The sequence below is a fragment of the Mustela erminea genome, chromosome 18, assembly GCF_009829155.1.
Source record: "Mustela erminea isolate mMusErm1 chromosome 18, mMusErm1.Pri, whole genome shotgun sequence".
Classification (NCBI taxonomy): Eukaryota; Metazoa; Chordata; class Mammalia; order Carnivora; family Mustelidae; genus Mustela; species Mustela erminea.
In genome coordinates this window covers 56501701-56519597 of record NC_045631.1, presented here as the reverse complement: position 1 = coordinate 56519597, position 17897 = coordinate 56501701, and the positions used below count along the sequence as shown (strand labels likewise).

Sequence of the window (17897 nt, the reverse complement as noted above, 5' to 3'; positions counted from 1 at the left end):
CGCCCTCGCACAGAGGCAGGACTCTAGGACCTAGGAGAGCCCTTTGGGAAATCCAGGTCCGCTGGACGCGGGCTCCCCAGCTCAGGCTGTGGGTGGACGGACGGGCCGGTGTGGGGAGCACAGAACGCGGCGCCAGGGTCGGGGAAGGGCAGCCCAGATCTTCCAGCCCAGCCAATACCGCTCTACTGGGCACCCGCCGGTCTTTCGCAAAGTCCGCCGCCTGCCCGGTGGGGGCGTCAGGGGGAGACGCGACCGAGCGCGCCCAGCAGGTGGCTGGGGGCGGGAGGCGGGGCGGGGCGGGCCGGGCTCGGCGGGGGCGGGAGGAGCCCCGGGTGGGGGCGGGGGGCGCGTACAGGAATGCGCGCCGCCCCCGCGCCGCCCCGCCCCGAGCATCCCGCGCCTACCGGGCCTCGCTGCAGGCCAGGCGTCATGGCCGCTTCGAGACAGCCCCAGGCAGCGGAGCTGCTGGCCGAGGCCCGCAGAGCTTTCCGGGAGGAGTTCGGGGCCGAGCCCGAGCTGGCGGTGTCGGCGCCCGGCCGGGTCAACCTGATCGGGGAGCACACGGACTACAACCAGGGCCTGGTGCTGCCTATGGTGAGGGACCGGGAGGGGAACCCCGAGCCTACCCGGAGGCAGGGCAGGCCTGCGGCGCGCGGGGAGGTGCCTAGTCCCTGCATGGATGCTGGGCGGCCGCACCGAACTTTAGCCAACCTCCCCGGAGTTTGGGGGACGAGCGCATGGGAGAGACCCGGGGATGGGGAGTTTCCCACGTGGGAAGGGAGGAAGCGGGGGATCCGCGAGGAAGTAAGCTAGGAGGGGGTGTGCCGACGCCTCGTCCCCCGAGCCCGCCCTCTGTAGACTGACGATCCTCACCATCAATCTGGGAGCCACCTCGACTTGGGCCCCGACGGAGCATGCGGAAGGGGACGCTTCGGGCTCTGTCTTCCAGGGGCCCCCGACTGCATACTTGAGGAAGCTAGCCCTAGAGCTCCCGGCCCAGCCGGTTCAGTTTACAGACAGGAAACTGAGGCCCAGAGAGGGCTACTGATTTGCTCAAGGTCACAGAGCTGATTCTTCCTGGGGCAGCGATTAGAGCTGGGGCCCTTTTGACCTGGTGCAGCTTGGCAAGTGAGTGGGTTCCGCGCGCACCTGAGACTACTCCACGATGGCAAGGCATCAGCTGGAGCTCCTCTGACTCTCTTTGCCTTCCGAGCTCTCCTCCCCCTCGCCCCATAGCTGGGAGCCCGTGTTCAGGGCAGAGTCCAGGACTGCACCTCTGCTGCACCCGCCCTGCCTCTGAAGACACAGAGGCAGGACCCAAGCCCCCAGGGCCAACTCAGCACTCTGGTTCTTCCCCGAAACACCCCCCATTCCTTTCCTGTTGAGCCTCCAAGGGACTGAAACCTCTCATTCTTCAGAACTTTAGTATGGGAGGGAGCCTCCTTCACTGGTCAGCCGGCAGAAGCTTTACATACTCCCTGTCTCTCCCGCCAGGCGCTGGAGCTTGTGACTGTGCTGGTGGGCAGCCCCCGGGCGGATGGCCTTGTCTCCCTCCTCACCACCTCGGAGGATGCTGATGAACCCCGGCGGCTGCAGTTTCCGCTGCCCACAGCCCAGAGGTCACTGGAGCCCGGAACCCCCCGCTGGGCCAACTATGTCAAGGGAGTGATTCAGCACTACCCAGGTATGGGGCTGAGGCCAGGGTCAAGTTCGCACTAGTACTAAGAGCACCACCTCTCAGCTACAAAGCTCCTTAGCTCATCTAGTCCAACCCCCGGGGAGCTTGCAGGAGGAGGAGAGTATCCCCATTGATGACGAGACTGATGCCCAGAGAGGTTCCAGAACTTTCCCTCAACTGCCCATTAGATGATGGGAGGAGCCAGGATTCGAACCCCTAGCCCGCTGGCCTCCAGAGACCTAAACCAGGAGGAGAGCTAGGAAGACTGTGTGCCAGGTACCTCAGCTGCTGGTTAAGTAGCTTACCTTAGGAGGGTAGGATGAAGGGTGCTGGGCCCAAGGTGGCCTCTGACAATTGAGACCTGTCCCTGGAAGCAGCTTTCAGGCTGTCACCTCTCTTCATTGCTAAAATACCTGCCCTTTGCGGGCCTGTTGTCCCAGACGGCCCATCTCACCACCACCCGTTCTTTCCAGCTGCGCCCCTCCCTGGCTTCAGCGCAGTGGTGGTCAGCTCCGTGCCCCTGGGGGGTGGGCTGTCCAGCTCCGCGTCCCTGGAAGTGGCCACGTACACCTTCCTGCAGCAGCTCTGCCCAGGTACTTCCTAGACCCCAGCCCCCGATCCAGCCCTCCTCTGCTGGTCAGAGCTTCCCTCTGCTGTGCCTTCGGGAAGGGGGTGGGGAACCTCCCTGGAGTGTCACTGGAGCTCCCATGGCTCCCAACCCACACACCCCCTCCTGGGCCCTAGCCTCCCCAAGTTCCCCTGTGCCGCAGACTCGGGGTCCATAGCTGCCCGGGCTCAGGTGTGTCAGCGGGCCGAGCACAGCTTCGCAGGGGTGCCCTGTGGCATCATGGACCAGCTCATCGCACTGCTGGGGCAGAAGGGCCACGCGCTGCTCATTGACTGCAGGTCAGGGGCTCCCCTTGTACCCTCCCCCCCGTCATCAGGAGCTTCTGGGTGGAGCAGGGTCCCCTGGCTGCCCTGTGTGGCACGCGGACCCTCGGGCTTGTCCTCTTCCTCACTCCAACTCAATGCCAGGTCCCTGGAGACCAGCCTGGTGCCGCTGTCAGAACCCAAGCTGGCCGTGCTCATCACCAACTCCAATGTCCGCCACTCCCTGGGCTCCAGCGAGTACCCGCTGCGGCGGCAGCAGTGCGAAGAGGTGGCTCGGGCGCTGGGCAAGGAGAGCCTTCGGGAGGTGCGGCTGGAGGAGCTAGAGGGTGAGAGCTGGCTGGGGGCCCTGAGGGGCAGCCGGGCCCTCCGTGTAGCCTTGACCTTGCCACGTACCCCTCATCTCCAGGGACCTCCGCTATGCTCTGCCTGCTCCCCCAACCTGGTAGACCCGCCAACCTCAGCAGGGCTGCTTGAAATCTTCATATTGTTTTCTCTCTCTTTTTTTTTTTTTTTAAAGATTTTATTGATTTGTTTGACAGAGAGATCACAAGTAGGCAGAGAGGCAGGCAGAGGGGCAGGGGGCGCAGGCTCCTTGCTGAGCAGAGAGCCCAATGCAGGTCTTGATCCTAGGATCCCGGGATCATGATCTGAGCCAAAGGCAGACACTTAACGACTGAGCCATCCGGGCGCCCTGTTTCTCTTTTTCTAACGTTATCTGAGAACTCTTACCTGGGCCAGCAGAGGCACGTCATCAGCAGGGCCTGTGAAAGCTACAGACAAGTTCGGCACACGAGTGTGCTGTAACGTGACCATTTGCTGACGATTGCACATGACGCCGTGACGATCAGTTTCATACATAAGTGTCTCCGTGTTCTCTCGGTATTTTCTTAGGATTGGATTCAGAGGAGTAGGATTGCAGAGTCCAAAGGTGCATGTATCTGAAAGGTTCCTGGTACATGTGGCCTGGAAGATAGTATATTTGGTAGTTTGAAGCTCAGGTCAACATCCCCTTGTTCTGCCATACCCTGTAGAGCAGAGGCTGTTACTACTGTGCGTGTTTTGGATGAGGCAGTGCTGAACCTCCAAGTGGGCAGCTCAGCCCCCAGCCTGTACTCTCAGCTGCGGGCCAGGCTGCTGGCCTCGGGAGCCGCGCCCTCCCTGGCAGGGTGCAGGTGCCCCTTGCCGGGACGCTGGCCAGCCCTGTGGGACTGTCTTGTCCTTCTCCTTGGTGAACTGTCCCGTTCAGAACTGCCCCGCCGCCTCATTGCAGGTGACCTTGACGGAGGTTTTCATGCTGGAACACTTTGGGCGTCCCTCCTCTCCACTGCACACCTTCCCCACCACTCGTGTGGGGCGGGTCTTCCCTCCCTGGGGACCCCAGTGCTGCCTCTGCCTTCTCCAGAGTCCTGTGTGAAAAGGCCCTCTTTGCCTCGTTCCTATGCCCTACCTGGCTCCTCTCCTGCTTGGAATCACGGCCAGTTCTCTTCTCTTTGAAAATTGAACCTCTTTCCTGTGCCATAATGCTTATGGCCCACTTTGTTGTCTGTGTTCACTTCTCAGTCCTCAGCCACCGCCGCCGCCACCTGGGATTGGGGCCTGCAGCCTGTTGCTCCCCCGGCTGGAGCCTCCCCCCATTTCCACCTCTGGTTCCGGAGCCTCCACCTGATTCCCAGTGGAACTCTGCATCCATCCTCCCCAGAGGCTTCCCCTGCTGACTTCCCCTTGGTGGTTATTTCTCACCCTTGTCACTGCTATGTGAGACCTCGGTCACCTGTGTCCTTATGTCCCCTCTCCCATCTCTGTCCCTTCCATGCCTTCCTCCCCCCACACCATGGCTTTCTGAGGATTTAGCGGCTGTTGTCTGGCTCCTGGTGCCTGGGTCTCCCAGCTCGGCCTCTCTGCCCAAGGTGGTCGCTTTGGTCACCTAGTTCAACTCTAAACCCTTGCCTGTTCCCAAACTGCCCTGGCCCTCAGAATTCAGCAGCAAAGCCCCTGGCAGTCAGGGCTGACCCTACCGAATCGGCTTGCTCTCCCCACCTCCGCATGAACTGGCGAGGACAGCCCAATGCTGGTGTGCCCTGCAGCTTGATGTGTGCCTGGGCTGCACCCCGGCTCTGGGGCCCCAGCCTCTCCAGTGGAGGCTCCACTGGTGCTCCAGCGTGAGCGGCAGCAGGAGGACTTCTCCCGCTTGCACTACCGTGGGCTCGGGGAGGCAGCCGTGTGTTGCTCCTCACCTTGGAAGCATCAAGGGTCTGGGGCTTCCCCTGCTGTTTACTGAGCACCCACTGTGCACCAGGCCCCCTGCTGGGAGGGGGGCTCTCTGTGGGTTCTCTCAATGTTTGCTGCGCCCCCAAGTGACTTTTTTTTTTTTTTAATTTTATTTATTTATTTGACAGAGATCACAAGTAGGCAGAGAGGCAGGCAGAGAGAGAGGAGGAAGCAGGCTCCCTCCTGAGCAGAGAGTCTGACGCAGGGCTTGATCCCAGGACCCTGGGATCATGACCTGAGCCAAAGGCAGAGGCTTTAACCCACTGAGCCACCTAGCCCCCTCCCCCCCAAGTGACATTTTATAGTCGGGGGGTGGGGGAGAGACTCCGAACCTGAGTCACCAACACAAAGTTCTGGGCACAGCTTTGTCCGAATGAGGTCTCCCAACTCGCAGCCCACCCCCAGGCCACCGCCTGGCGTCCCCATCCCCACATCGGTAGGGGCCCAGAGGTGGTGGGTGGCAGGTCCGTTGACCCCGTTCCCTCCCCAGCTGGCAGAGACCTGGTGAGCAAGGAAGGCTTCCGGCGTGCGCGGCACGTGGTCGGTGAGATTCGGCGCACGGCCCAGGCGGCAGCTGCCCTGAGCCGTGGGGACTACCGAGCCTTTGGCCGCCTCATGGTGGAGAGCCACCACTCGCTCAGGTGAGGACCCCGGGGTGCCCAGATAGCCCAGGGTGAGGCTAAGCCCTGGGACGGGGCCATGCTAGGCCCTCCCTGTCCTCCGTCCTCTCCGCAGGGATGACTATGAGGTGAGCTGTCCTGAGCTGGACCAGCTCGTCGAGGCTGCGCTGTCTGCACCCGGGGTTTACGGCAGCCGCATGACTGGTGGTGGCTTTGGTGGCTGCACCGTGACCCTGCTGGAGGCCGCCTCCACCTCCCAAGCCATGCAGCACATACAGGTGGGCGGGCGCCGGCACGCAGAGGTAGGAGGGGTGGGTTCCCAGGGCCATGCTGTGCTGAGACCCCCACCTGCCTCTCCCGCAGGAGCAGTATGCTGGCACCGCCACCTTCTACCTCTCTCAGGCGGCCGATGGCGCCAAGGTGCTGCACTGGTGAGGCCTTCCCCGGGGATGGCACCCGGTGGGCATGGGGCCTGCCAGGCAGCAAGGCACAAAGCTCCAGGCCCCGGACACCTGCCCTCTGCATCTGGGTGCTCAATAAATTTGTGCCTCCCACCACTGACCCGCCTGCCTGCCTCTAGAGGTGGGTGTGTGCTTGGGTATCCAAGGAGCAACGTCGGAAGCGCTTCCCCCGCACTGTGCAGGCTTTCCCTGGGAGAAGGACCGGACAGGGCCAATCGGTAGCAAAATCTTTTATTAAGTGTGGAACAAAGCAGGGGCCTTGTCATGCTGGTTCCAGCTCTTTGGTTACGTGCAAATGGGCTTGGGCCTGGGGTAGGGGCGTTGCTGCCAGAAGGGCCTTCTGGGACCTCTGCGCCCTTTATTCCTCCCAGAGGACACCTTCCATCCTCCGTAGCCAGAGGCAATGGCCCTGTGGTCAGCATTTGGGTGTGCTGGGCTGCGAGGAGTCCACGGGTGGAGGAGCCAAGCCAGAGCCAGAGAGAGGAGGCGGGGTGGGGGCCCAGGTTCCTGCACCCGGGTGGGTAAGGGTTGGGGGGCTCAGGTCTGGAAGAACTGTTGGTCCACCTGGGTGCTGAGCGTTCCACTGGTGGTCAGCGTCCGGCTCACAAACTCCTGGGTCACGTGGCGGGTAAGGGAGCCACCTGCTTCCAGGCGTTGGGTCCCTAGGCTCAGTCCATCTGCAGGGGAGGACGCACTGAAGGACTCTGCCTGGGGCCCTGCCTCTCCTGCTCTGTGAGCTCCGTATCTCCCACTTCCCCGCAAGGAGAGCTGGATCCCCTGCCCAGTAACTCACCCAGTAGGAAGGGCTCGGTGGTACTGGTGTGGGTGGTGGTGATGCTACTGTACTCGCCTGGCAGTGAGTGTTGGAAGAGCCCAGCATGGCTGCCCAGTTGTGGGAAAGGGCCTGGCATGGGCAGATAGGCCAGTCAGAGATGAAACCAAGAGAAGAGGTGGCCAGAGAAGGGGCAGGGGCTAAGAAGGGGTGAGGCACCCTACCTCCATCCTGGGACTCAATGGTGATGATGCCCTCACGCTCTGGCCCGTAACCTTCGGTGGTCTTGGCCTGCACCTTGAACTTGTAGGGCACATTCTCGCTGAGGCCCGGCACGGTCAGCCGGCTCTCAGGGCTGTCACCATCCACCAGGAACGTGGTGGCTGGCTCTGGACAGGGAACATGATGGCTTAAGCCTCTGCAGCTCCCTCTCCATCCCTCCCGTGGCCACCCCTGACCTGGGGGCAGGCAGCACCTCCTCCATGGGCCATCTCGCAGGTCACCAGGTAGCCAAGGATATTCCCATCGGGCCTGCGTGGCCGCTCCCAGCTCAACTGCAGCGAGTCTGGGCTCAGGGCAGTAAACACCAGTGGGCCCGGGGCACTAGGTGTGCTCAAAGTGAAGGTGGAGCCTGGACATAGCAGAGCAAGGATGTCAGTGTCTGTGTCCGTAGGAGACCTCATGGGGGCAGCCACGCGGTTGGGAGGCAGCTCACCTGGCAGGGGGCAGAGTGGACTCTGGGGGTGCACCTGTGACTCAATGGTGATGACACCCTCGCGCTCTGGGCCCCAACCTTCTTGGCTCTGGGCCCGCACACGGAATACGTAGGAATGGTTGGGCAGAAGGTCTTCCACCACCACTGACGTCTGGCTGGGGTTGGGGATGTTTAGGTGATACAGCTCTCCTGTGATGGGGGTGGGAGACAGGAGCAGTATTATTCCCACCCCCAGCCTGATCCCACACCTGCCGTAGGCTGCCACCAAGATCTAGTCATCGCTCACCCAGGATTAGCTGTGGTTTGGGGGCAGGTGGGATCAGCCTGGTATGGTATGGTTGGTTGTTTAGGTTGTACACTATACAAGGGATAAGTGCAGTCTAAAATTCCACTATGTTTTGGCTGTTGATGGGCCCCGGTCATGCTGCCGTGAGTTTGTCTTCCCAGGGAAGCACCACTTCCCACCTCCCATGCCAGCAGAGGCTCTAGGTCCCCTAGGCCAGTGAAGCCTTGTTAGGCAAAACCTAGCAGAGGGAATAACCTGGAGAGAGGCCCAGGGAGGTGGATGAGAACTCGGGAGAGAGAAGGCCATGAAAGGCAGTGAGGAGCATGGAAGAGAGACTCCGAAAGTCTGGTGGGGATCATTAGCATTTGAGGGATTTGGAGGGATTCCTATCCAGCCGGATGCTCCGAAGTGTCCCGACCCCGAGCTGAGCCCGGCAAGACATCACCCCCGCAGCCCAGCAGCAGCAGCTGTGCCTCACCGCCACTCAGCAGCTGGTACTCCACGCTGTAACCCTGCAGCACCTGCTCGCACTGTGGCTCCTGCCAGCTCACTTTCAGAGATGTGGGTCCCAAGGCTGAGAACACCAGGCGGGTGGGTGTGTTGGGCACACCGGCAGCCAAGCGGGGGTCTGAAGATGGGAGGCCATGGTCAGTTTGTGGCGGGGCTCCCTGGGCGGGACCTCTGTCCCCTGACCTCCCTGGGCTGTCAGGTCTCTGCTCAGCACCCGCCTGGCAGCTTGCTCACCCTGCCACACCCTGGCCAGGCCACCCAGCCCCTCCCGCCCGTCTCAGAGTGGCTCTGGGCTCGAGGGTGAGCACCGTGAGATGGCCCTCCCCCACTGGCCTGGCGCCTCTCCTCCCCCAGCCCAGCGCCCCTGGAAGGACAGAGGCTGGATGAGGCATCAGCACTGATGGGGATGGGATGGAGGGTGAGATGCTGGGTCTGGGCGTGGCTGCCATGAGCAGATGGATGACAGATGGAGCAGGACAGCTGTGGAGACACGGGGCGGCCACCCCTGTACTACCTGGGTCCCGGATGGGCGCTGCTGGCTGCCCAGCCAGGATTATAGTGTCCCGTGAGTCCCCAGAGGGAGGGAACCCCTTCATCTGAGCCCGACTCAGGGCCCCCAGGGCCCAGGACAGCGGAAGCCTGCTCCTCCCCTCTTCCCAGATGGGAGGGAGGCCTGCGGCAGGACAAAACAAGAGTGAGCGCGCGGGAAGGGTGTGTTGGAGGACGGGCGGCAGGAACAGAACCCCGAGCCTGCTGCAGCTGGAAGAGAAGAGGGGTCCGGGGGAGACGCAGGGCTGGTGACAGACACTCACTGTGGGAGGAGACGGAGGAGAGGGTAGAGTAGTCTCTGGGCAGCGTGGCGGAGTGGGAGTTCTCTGTGCGGGTCAGCGAGTGGTAGTCACGCGTGAGGGTGGAGGACGTGCTCAGCACCCGGTGGGGCAGGTGCGGGCTCAGGTGGGTGCCGTAGGCAGCGTTGGCCACAGTCATCCTGTGCAGGGAGTTGGCACTGCCCGGGAAGGCAAAGTCCATCCGCCCGTTCACCAGGTGCTCTGCAGGAGGAGAGCAGGGTCACGGGGACAGACCTGTACCAGACCCAGAGCCCCGTGGGGCAGGCTGCCCTGGGAATTCCTAGGATTACCTATGGGGGGTGGTTGGTGGTGGCATAAAGAAACCCAGCCTTCCTTGGCCACCAGGGACAGAAGGTCTGTGTTCCTGGTGGGGTCCCAAGGGGCCACACAGGCTTCTACAGCCCATGTCCGCTGGTGCTCAGGATGCCAGTGTGGATAGTCTGAGGGTCGCTGACCCCAGCTAGGAGACCTTGCAGTTAGTCCTGCCTTGGGGGGGGGGCGTGGCATAGCAAATGTCTGCCCTGTGTCCCTTCAGGCCTCTGAGGGGTCTCCTTGGGTACTACAGCCTGTCCCCTGGACACAACAGACTTATGAGGTCATACACTGCTGTGGGTGGTCTTGCTTTGAGGCCAGCCAAATGCCTGCCCCAGGGGTCCGTTGGCTCTGGGGGTCGTCCTGGCACAGCGGCACCTTCCCAGGCCGGTGGGGAGCCTTCCTGGGCAGCCTGGCTACAGGGGATGCGGGCCAGGCCTAGGCAGCCAACGAACGTGCCTAGCTGGGTGCGGGGTCGGGGCAGGCCGGGCAAGCCCGTCACCTCCAGGGGGCCTGGGTGTGGTGCCGCGGGCTAGGCCGCCACCCTCCCCGCCCGTGCCCGCGTCCGCGCGGTCGTCCGGGGGGCCGCGGGGCGGCTCGCCGTCGGAGGAGCGCCCGCTGCTGGCCGACAGGCGCGGGATGAGCTCCGGGGGCAGCCGCCACGTGATGCGCCGCAGGTCCAGCTCCTCCCCCAGCAGGGGCTCGAACTTCCAGCCGCCGCCTTGGGAACAACGAAGGGCCGCGTTGGCACCGCCGGCGGCTGCGGGCGGCTGCGGGAGGGGGCGCGGCGGGGCGGAGACCAGCGACGTGAGCCGGTCCTCGGGCTCTCCGGAATCTGAGTGTGCGGGAGGGGCGCGGATGGTCGCGCAGCAGGCGATGGCCGGGACCCTCGGCCCCTGAGCGGAAGAGGAACCCTTCCGTGGGAGCTGGGGCAGCTGGGGCTGCGGCTGGTGAGGCAAGACGCCCCCCGGGGTGGCGCTGGCTCTGTCACCAGCTCTGTCACCTCGGTTTCTTATCTGTGGACTGGAGAGAGTAACCTCTCCCCTGCCTGCCTCCCAGGGACAGTTCCAGAAGCCACAGAGTGCGTCCCAGGTAGAGTTAGGCCCTGAGTTTGGGCACCTGATTCATACCTGCTGCGCTTTCTCACAGCCTCAAAACCCCCACAACCTTTGGGCTTGGGTTCCTTAAGCCCAAGCTCAACCCTGCCAGGGCAAAGATGGAAGAGAGCAGGACTCCCGGAGGACTGTGACTGCTGGCATGGTATGACCGGCAGCAGAGCACTACAGATGAGAGCACTGTGGCACAGAGAGGGTGAGCAGTCCATCTGATGGCCCACAGCGGAGCTGCGCTCAAACTGAGTGCCAGGGAGGCCAGCCGAGGGCCCTTTATTCCACGCTGCGGGGAGTCGGGGGAGGGCAGGGCAGGGGGCCATGCCTGCCACCTCCCACATGGCCTTGTCCCTGGGAGGTGGCCTGGATGACCTGAGTCCACGGCACAGCCTTCCAGGTGTGAGGCTGTGTTCCCGCATGGGCCCGTGTGTGTGGGTGCCTCTGCTCCCCGGCAAGTCTGTTGGCCTGTGCTTATACACAGATGTGTGCACAACTGCCTGTGGGCCACGCTGGCTTTGTCCCCTCTGTCCCCCACGCCAGCAGGGCACCTGCCAAGTGGCAGGCTCTGCCGATACCCGTGTGGAACCGAGAGGGGCTTCTGGTCTTGCTCTCTATGCCTGGTGGTCACTGGCCCCTTTGCTTTCTCTGGACACCAAGGACCGCCCCACCTCCTCCCCGAGACTTGCTGTCACGGATCCCAGACCCACTCACCAGTGTCATCGGAGACGCTAGGCCTCTGGCTGCCAGCAGGGGAGCGGAGAACGTCATCGCTGTACATGAGGAAGCTTTCGTAGTCTTCCCCGCACTGGGCGTCCACAATGGGGATGTCCGGGATGATGGGGACTGCAGGAGGGGGAGGGGTGAACCAGGGCCCCAGCCCTGGCCTCCCAGCCTCCTCTGTCCCCCCTGCCCCCCTCCTCTGCTCCCCGCCCCCACTCACTGGACATGGGTCGCTTGGGCTGGGTGGCCAGGTTGATGATGGCCTCCCGCTCTGGGCCCCAGCCTGCCCCATTGCGCGCCTTCACCGTGTAGCGGTATGGCTGGGACTCCCGAAGGTTCTCAATGAGCAGCGTCCGCTTCTTGGGACTGTCCACCAATACCTTCTTCATGGGCCCGATGGGTCCTGGGGCAGGGAGAGCACCTCAGACGGGTCATTCTAGCTTCCTGCCTGGCCTAGCCCCGCTCTGATGCAGCAGCCCCCCCCCCGTGTGGGCTCTTTACTTCCCAGAGAGAGCACAGGAGACAAGGCTGAGAGCAAGCAGCTGCGGGAATCCCGGGTCACGCCAAGCCCGGAGAACCTGGGCAAGACTGGTTTCAAGAAGTGTCACTGACTCTCTGAAGGGCTCCTCCTTAAGTGGCAGAGCGAGGACAAGACTCAAGGTGGCTTCAATGTCACCTCTAGGATTGGCGCTGTGATGGCCCTGTGTCCAGGGCACCTCCACTGGACACATGTTTTGGTGGTGAAGGCGCAGGTGCCTCGTTGCCCACCGCCAGACCCCAGGTGCTGGGGGCAGAGATGGCCCAACACCCACCACAGTTGCCATGGGGTCCCCTTACCCTAACCCATGAGCACCTAGAAGGGTGGACACATAGCCCTGGCAGAAAGGAGGACGTAACCCCCGTAGCTCAGGGCAAGTTCCGGGTTTAGGCCCAGGTCCAACCAAGAAGGGGTCTGCCGTGGGGTGGCTCAGTTGTTAGGTGTCTGCCTTCAGCTTAGGCCCTGATCCCGGGGTCCTGGGATCAAGCCCCGCATCGGGCTCCCGGCTCAACGGGAAGCCTGCTTCTCCCTCCCCCACTCCCCCTGCTTGTGTTCCCTCCTTTGCTCTTTCTCTGTCAAATAAATACACAAAATCTTAAAAAAAAAAAAAAAAAAAAAAGAGAGAAAATAAAAAAGAAGGGGTCTGCCCTGCTGGAAGGCTTCTGGGAAACCAGAGAAGGCACAAAAGACTGGAGGCCAGAAAAGGTCCCCATCTCCAAAGAGGTCCAAAGGAGGCTTCTGGAAAATGATACCTCAAGCTTGGTGTTGGCCCCTAGCAAACAATTGTGCTTTAAAAGAAATGGCTGGTGGAGGCCTCTCAGCCCGGAGGAGGTCTCTAGCTGCCAAGGTGGGCACTGTTTCTTGGCCCACCCCTCACATCCCTGTCAGCTAGAGGGAGAGAGGGAGAGGGGCACCCGCCAAAGTCCTGATGCCTTCGGCCAGGTGGGCCATCTGGTGCATTCCAGGACACAGCGGAGACCTCAGCAGGCTGAAGCCATGGCTGAAATCATCGGAAATGAGCTTTTGACAGGATACATATCAGTCCTGGGATTAGAGGCATAACAGTCTCTGTAATAGTGGTCATGGGTGGGTTAGAAACCCAGGATGCACCAAAGGTGGGACGCAGCTGGTGATGCCGTGTGTGGTCTGCTTGGCTGCTAAAGAGCAACAAATCTGACATCTGCAATGATCTCTCAGCTCTCCACCCTACTGGGCTGCGCCGGGAGTGCTGAGCCTGACCCACGTTAAGGCCCAGAGGTCGTATGCGATGGTGAGCTCCCCGTCCCTGGGATGGACCAAGGAGAAGCGAGGGCACAAGGAGGAGGTCCCTGCACCAGGTGGCTGTGGAGCTGATTCCCCTCACTGTCTCGTCTTGACAATTGGTGCGGTTGCCCACCCTCCCCTCCCTTCCAGGCCTGGGAGGAAATAACGATGTGGCCAAGTAAAATGTTACATAAGCTGGGCTAAAATAATTGTTTATCTGAAACTCAGGGTATCCTCTATTTGCTAAATCTGGCAACTCTTTTTTGGCCCCAAGAGAACCATGTGAAAATGAGGCACCCTGATTCCCTGTATGGGAAGGCACCCCTGATCGGTCGACCTCACTGCACATCTGTCCCACGCCTCCTGTCCCCACCTGCCCTGTGTGCTTCTGCGCTTGGCCTTGGCACGGGGCCAGCCCAAACCTGACCGCAAACCTGATGATGCCTCAGGCAACCATGGGGGCAGACCACAGGGATGCCATAACTTCCCTCCTGCTCTTTGTCCCCTCCCCTTCCTGCTGTCCCCAGAGGGTGGGGGGGTGGGGGTGGGGGGGGTGGTTGGAGGGGTCCAGGTCCTTACGGTTGTCCTCGTTGACCAAGCCGTAGCAGACCTCATAGGCCGTGATTTCACCGTTGGTCTCCGCGGGCTCAGCCCAGCTCAGCTGGGTCACGGTGGAGGAGACGACGTTGAAGGCCAGCCGCCCTGGCTCACTGGGTACTGGGGCAGGGGAGGGGGGGCAGTACAGGAAGAAAGCTGTCAGCAGCAGCAGAGGGAGGGCCGGGTTCTGGGAGGTGCTGGGGGAGGGCAGCAGAGCCGGGCATCAGGGTAGTCGGGGACAGACACAGGTGGTGTGGCCTCACCTTCCTGGTGTGTGCGGCAGGACACCAAGGAGCTGTAGGGGCCCTCGCCCTGGGGCCCGTAGGCGCACACCTTCATCTCATAGTCGCAATACGGGTACAGGTTGGTGAGCTCTGCCGAGGGCACCTTGCTGTCAAGCAGGTGGGCTTCGGACTCAGGGTCACCCTGGATCCAATATTTGACCTGCCCGTGGGGGAGGAACGGGTCAGTGGGTAGCGGCTGGGACAGAACTGGGGTGTCTCCGGGGTGGGTCGAGGGGCCACATTCCGGGAAGGAGGGCAAATGTCTGAAAACGTCAGGGATGGGTCTTTCCTCTTCCCTGGGCAGATGGCGGTTCCCCCTGTCCCCGGTGGGCCAAGCATGCCCTCTCCACCACTTCAGGGGCCCTCTGGCCGCAGGTGGCTCACGTCCCCAGCGGGTACCAGGTCTCCCCCTCCACACCCCTCTGCCTTCCACCTTACCCTGTACCCTGCTGGCTTGCCAGGAGGGGGTAGCCAGTTGAAGTGGATTTTCCGGGACCCGGCAGCCTTGGCGTTGGGGTTCTGTGGGGCGCCCAGGTCACCATGGTGAGGGAATGATGCCAGTGTCTGGCTTGTGAAGTTCCGGTCCAGTTCATCTGTAGGGAGCCAAGCCTGAGCGGGGCAGCCAGCTCAGCCACCCCCTCTTTGATGGAGGCAAGAATCCACCCTCGCCGCCAGGGGGCTCCCCCCCACCCTTGCCCACCAGCACTCAAGAGGACAGCTGTCCCCCCAGACCTGTATTTTTACTTGCCAAGACTGGCAGCCTCCGTGGAGAGGCCCCCCACCCCCAGCCCTCCCTCTGCACCTGCTTAACCACATCCCTGGCTCGGCGCACCTGGGTCCCCAATGGTGACGGTGGCTGAGTGGGGCTGGCCCAGCCGGGCCCCAAACTTGGGATTGGTGAGCTGAATGTGGAAGCGGCGGGTCTGGCGGCCCCGCAGGAGGGAGTCCATCTCCTGTAGCTCCAGGAGCTTCACCTGTAATTCCTTCCAGGTCTCCCCAGGTTGGAAGAGCAGCTCACCCTCTGCGGGGATGTAGTCCTGGGAGTGGGGTGGGGTTAGGGTCAGACGGGCCCTCCACCCCGATCTTGTATATCCGACAGAGACCACCCCACATGGACACAAAATGGCTTATGTTGCTACAGCACCTCCCTGCTCAGCACCCCCCCCGCCCCATGCATCAAGCACTCTACAAATACTAGCTCATTTGACCCCCACAGCACTGTGAGTTGGAGCTACTACTGTCCCCCGTTCACAGATGGGGAACCGAGGCACACACAGGTGGAGAAACTTGCCCAAGTTTGCACAGGTAATTGTGGTAGAGCTGAGCTTTGAACCAAGACCCAGAGCTGGGGATGTGAACATACAGAGAGTCCCACACTGGCAAGCTCCACCCAGGGAGGGAGGAACCCCTGCCCCCAAATGTAGCTCTGAAGTCTGGGATCCCACCAGGCCCCAGGCCCTGCCTTCTGGGTAGGATGCCTCCATCAGCTCCAGCTTTCTTCTTTCTTTTCTTTTCCTTTTCTTTTTTTTTTTTTTTGGCTTTTATTTATTTGAGAGAGAGAGCGTAAGCAGGGGTAGGGTCAGAGGGAGAGGGAGAAGAAGACACCCTGTTGAGCAGGGAACCCGCCGCGGGTCTCGATCCCAAGACCCTGAGACCATGACCTGACCCAAAGGCAGATGCTTAATTGACTGAGCCACCCAGGCACCCCTCCAGCTTTCTGCATTCAAAGCATCAGAACTCTCCTGAGTTTCTGGAACGCGAGTGTAGAATGGGGTCATCAGCTGCAACTGGGGTGCGCTGTGATCACTAGGTGGCGCTGCAAACTAACATTTCAAGTCCAGGCCCAGCAGGGGGCAAATTCAAGGAAATTTAAGGAAAGCAGGAGTTACCTGCTAGAACATTTCCAAACGTCAAAGTCACAAAAGACAAAGCAGGAGAATTGTACCAAATTAAAAGAATGGGGGGAGGGAAAGAGGTATCAAGACATTGTGGGGACATGTGAACAATGGGAGATCTGAATATGGACCGGTTATTAAATAATGCAACAATGTGAGCTTTCTTAAAGTTGGTAATGACAACGTTGTGTAGCATAGCCTTGTTCTCAGCAGGAGCCTTCATGATGTCTACCGCTTACTTTGAATAGTTCGTCAAACAAAATGAAATGGAACACAACTCTCTCTCCCTGGGTCTCTACAGTTACAGATAAGAGATCTACATCCACGCATAATTCTGTCTAGGTACGGGCATCTTGTAGGGAAGGAGAGAGAGAAAACCAGTATTAGTTGGCGACTCTCCGTAAAGGGTAAGTGGGTGCTGATTTTATTAGTCTTTTCTTTTCTCTGCAGGCTTGAAGTTTTTCAAAATAAAAAGTTGGGGAATAATAATAATGTTTCTAAAAACACATAAATACCAAGTATCTTTATAAAAGCACAACAGGATTGCCAGAATTTCTTAAATAATACGGTGTATTCAGTAAAACTTACGGACCTACAATTCTTTGGAACTTTCACTGGGAGCACGGGAGTGGTGATGGGAACTGTTCCGGAGACTAAAAGGCAGAAGAGGGTGCGGCCAGCCTGCCGGAGCCCGAGCCCGTGCACATGCTCCCCCGCATTTGCCTAACAGGCCTGTGGGCCCAGGGAGACCACATTCTATTACTCGCTGAGTCAACTGCTGGTATAAATATTTTTAGCTTGTACATGTTGATAATAAATTCAGAAACACAAACCTGGAAGCCAACACAGCACATGCAACACCTGGGTTTGGTTCTTCCCAGAGACTCGGGCCCCGTGACAGAGGGCACCGGGCCTGTGTGCCAGGCACTCCCTGCCTTCAAGGGTTGCCTCTTGCTCTTGGCCCTGGGAGGGCCTGCCAGGCAAATTGAGACAGTTCCTTGGGGAGTCTGCCCAGGGGCCTTGTGGCCTCTGATCCCACCTCAAGAAGCCCAAAGCCCTGGGGGTGGTGGGTCAGTCGGTTAAGCATCAAACTCCTGATTTCGGCTCGGGTCATGACCTCAGGGTCCTGGGATCGAGCCCCACATTGGGCTCCGTCCTTGGCATGGAGTCTGCTTGTCCCTCTCCCTCTGCCCCTCCCCACTGCTCGTTCTCGCTCTCAAATAAATAAATAAAATAAACAAATAAAATCTTAAGGGGGAAAAAAAAGAAGCCTAAAGCCCCAGGATTGGGGCAGATAGAGAAGTCCATTTCAGTCTGAAGGGTCTGGCGGCCCTGAGACCCTTGATGGTTTGTTGGAAGGAGACATGAATGATGTAGACATGTCGCTGGCAGTGATGGGGCCTCACTGACCTCAGGCACCACAGGCCCTTTTGGGGAGCGAGATACCACTGCTGCCAAGTGGCCATGTCCTGCTCTCGCTGGGCACCGTGGAAACGCTACTGACCCCACAGTGGGGACTTACCCGGTTGCCCTGGGCTGTGTTGTCCTGCGTGCGGTAGGAGACCTGGGACTTGCCATTGTCCAGGATGCGCCGGATGACAGGAATGCGGGCCACTTGATCCCCGCCGCTGACCGCGTACTCGGCCTTCTCAAAAGACACGACCCCGCTGGCTGCAAGGACCCAGGCGGCAGTCAGGGCGACCCGGCCGGCCGCGGCCCCTTCTCAACAACCACCTGCCCTCTGGCCCTGCCCATCCCTCCTCATCCCACCGCCGTCTGGGCAGAGCAGAGCAAGGGAGTGGAAAATTCTTCCGGAGAAGAGCAAGGGGGCTGGAACAGAGTCCCACTGGCATCCTGGATGTTTCAGGGCAGAGAAAGGAGGCCAGGCAGGGGCACAGCCAGAGAGGAGGCCCCGAGACCGAGGGCGGGGGCAGAGCAGGACGGAGTCCTGTGTTTGCTGGAGCAGATGGGCAGGAGGGCTCAGGGGCCCAGCAGGCCCTCCGGATGCAGGGGGATGGTCATCAACACCCCGGGCTTCCCCGAGGAGCAGGTAGGGAAGGCAATGAGAGCATCGCCTGTGCGGTGCCGTGTTTCCCCTCTGGACCGGCGTGGGTAAAACCAACTCCCACA

General features: G+C 60.9%; 2 protein-coding genes across 8 annotated transcripts in view; one reads left to right on the top strand and one right to left on the bottom strand.

Moving 5' to 3' along the window:
* Positions 1-365: 365 nt before the first annotated feature.
* On the top strand, positions 366-6018 carry GALK1 (galactokinase 1). Its single transcript, XM_032322618.1, has 8 exons — positions 366-594; positions 1495-1684; positions 2152-2271; positions 2449-2584; positions 2714-2895; positions 5328-5478; positions 5573-5735; positions 5821-6018. Exons 1-8 carry the CDS (start codon positions 430-432, stop codon positions 5890-5892), a joined length of 1179 nt encoding a protein of 392 aa, XP_032178509.1. The 5' UTR covers positions 366-429; the 3' UTR covers positions 5893-6018.
* Positions 6019-6133: 115 nt separating this feature from the next.
* ITGB4 (integrin subunit beta 4) overlaps positions 6134-17897 on the bottom strand; it is a 30209-nt gene continuing 18445 nt past the window's right edge. For 2 of the 7 annotated variants that reach the window (XM_032322598.1, XM_032322593.1), the window contains exons 26-41: positions 17290-17438; positions 14705-14909; positions 14311-14465; positions 13852-14032; positions 13571-13708; positions 11411-11593; positions 11182-11313; positions 9864-10082; positions 9014-9250; positions 8716-8874; positions 8170-8319; positions 7406-7594; positions 7166-7321; positions 6915-7079; positions 6712-6822; positions 6134-6595 (exon numbers count right to left, since the gene is read on the bottom strand). In XM_032322598.1, the coding sequence (XP_032178489.1) occupies positions 6456-6595; positions 6712-6822; positions 6915-7079; positions 7166-7321; positions 7406-7594; positions 8170-8319; positions 8716-8874; positions 9014-9250; positions 9864-10082; positions 11182-11313; positions 11411-11593; positions 13571-13708; positions 13852-14032; positions 14311-14465; positions 14705-14909; positions 17290-17438 (2669 nt within the window). In that variant the 3' untranslated portion in view covers positions 6134-6455. The remainder of the gene's footprint in view (positions 6596-6711; positions 6823-6914; positions 7080-7165; positions 7322-7405; positions 7595-8169; positions 8320-8715; positions 8875-9013; positions 9251-9863; positions 10083-11181; positions 11314-11410; positions 11594-13570; positions 13709-13851; positions 14033-14310; positions 14466-14704; positions 14910-17289; positions 17439-17897) is intronic. The other 5 variants (XM_032322595.1, XM_032322596.1, XM_032322599.1 and 2 more) reach the window with 3 other exon arrangements.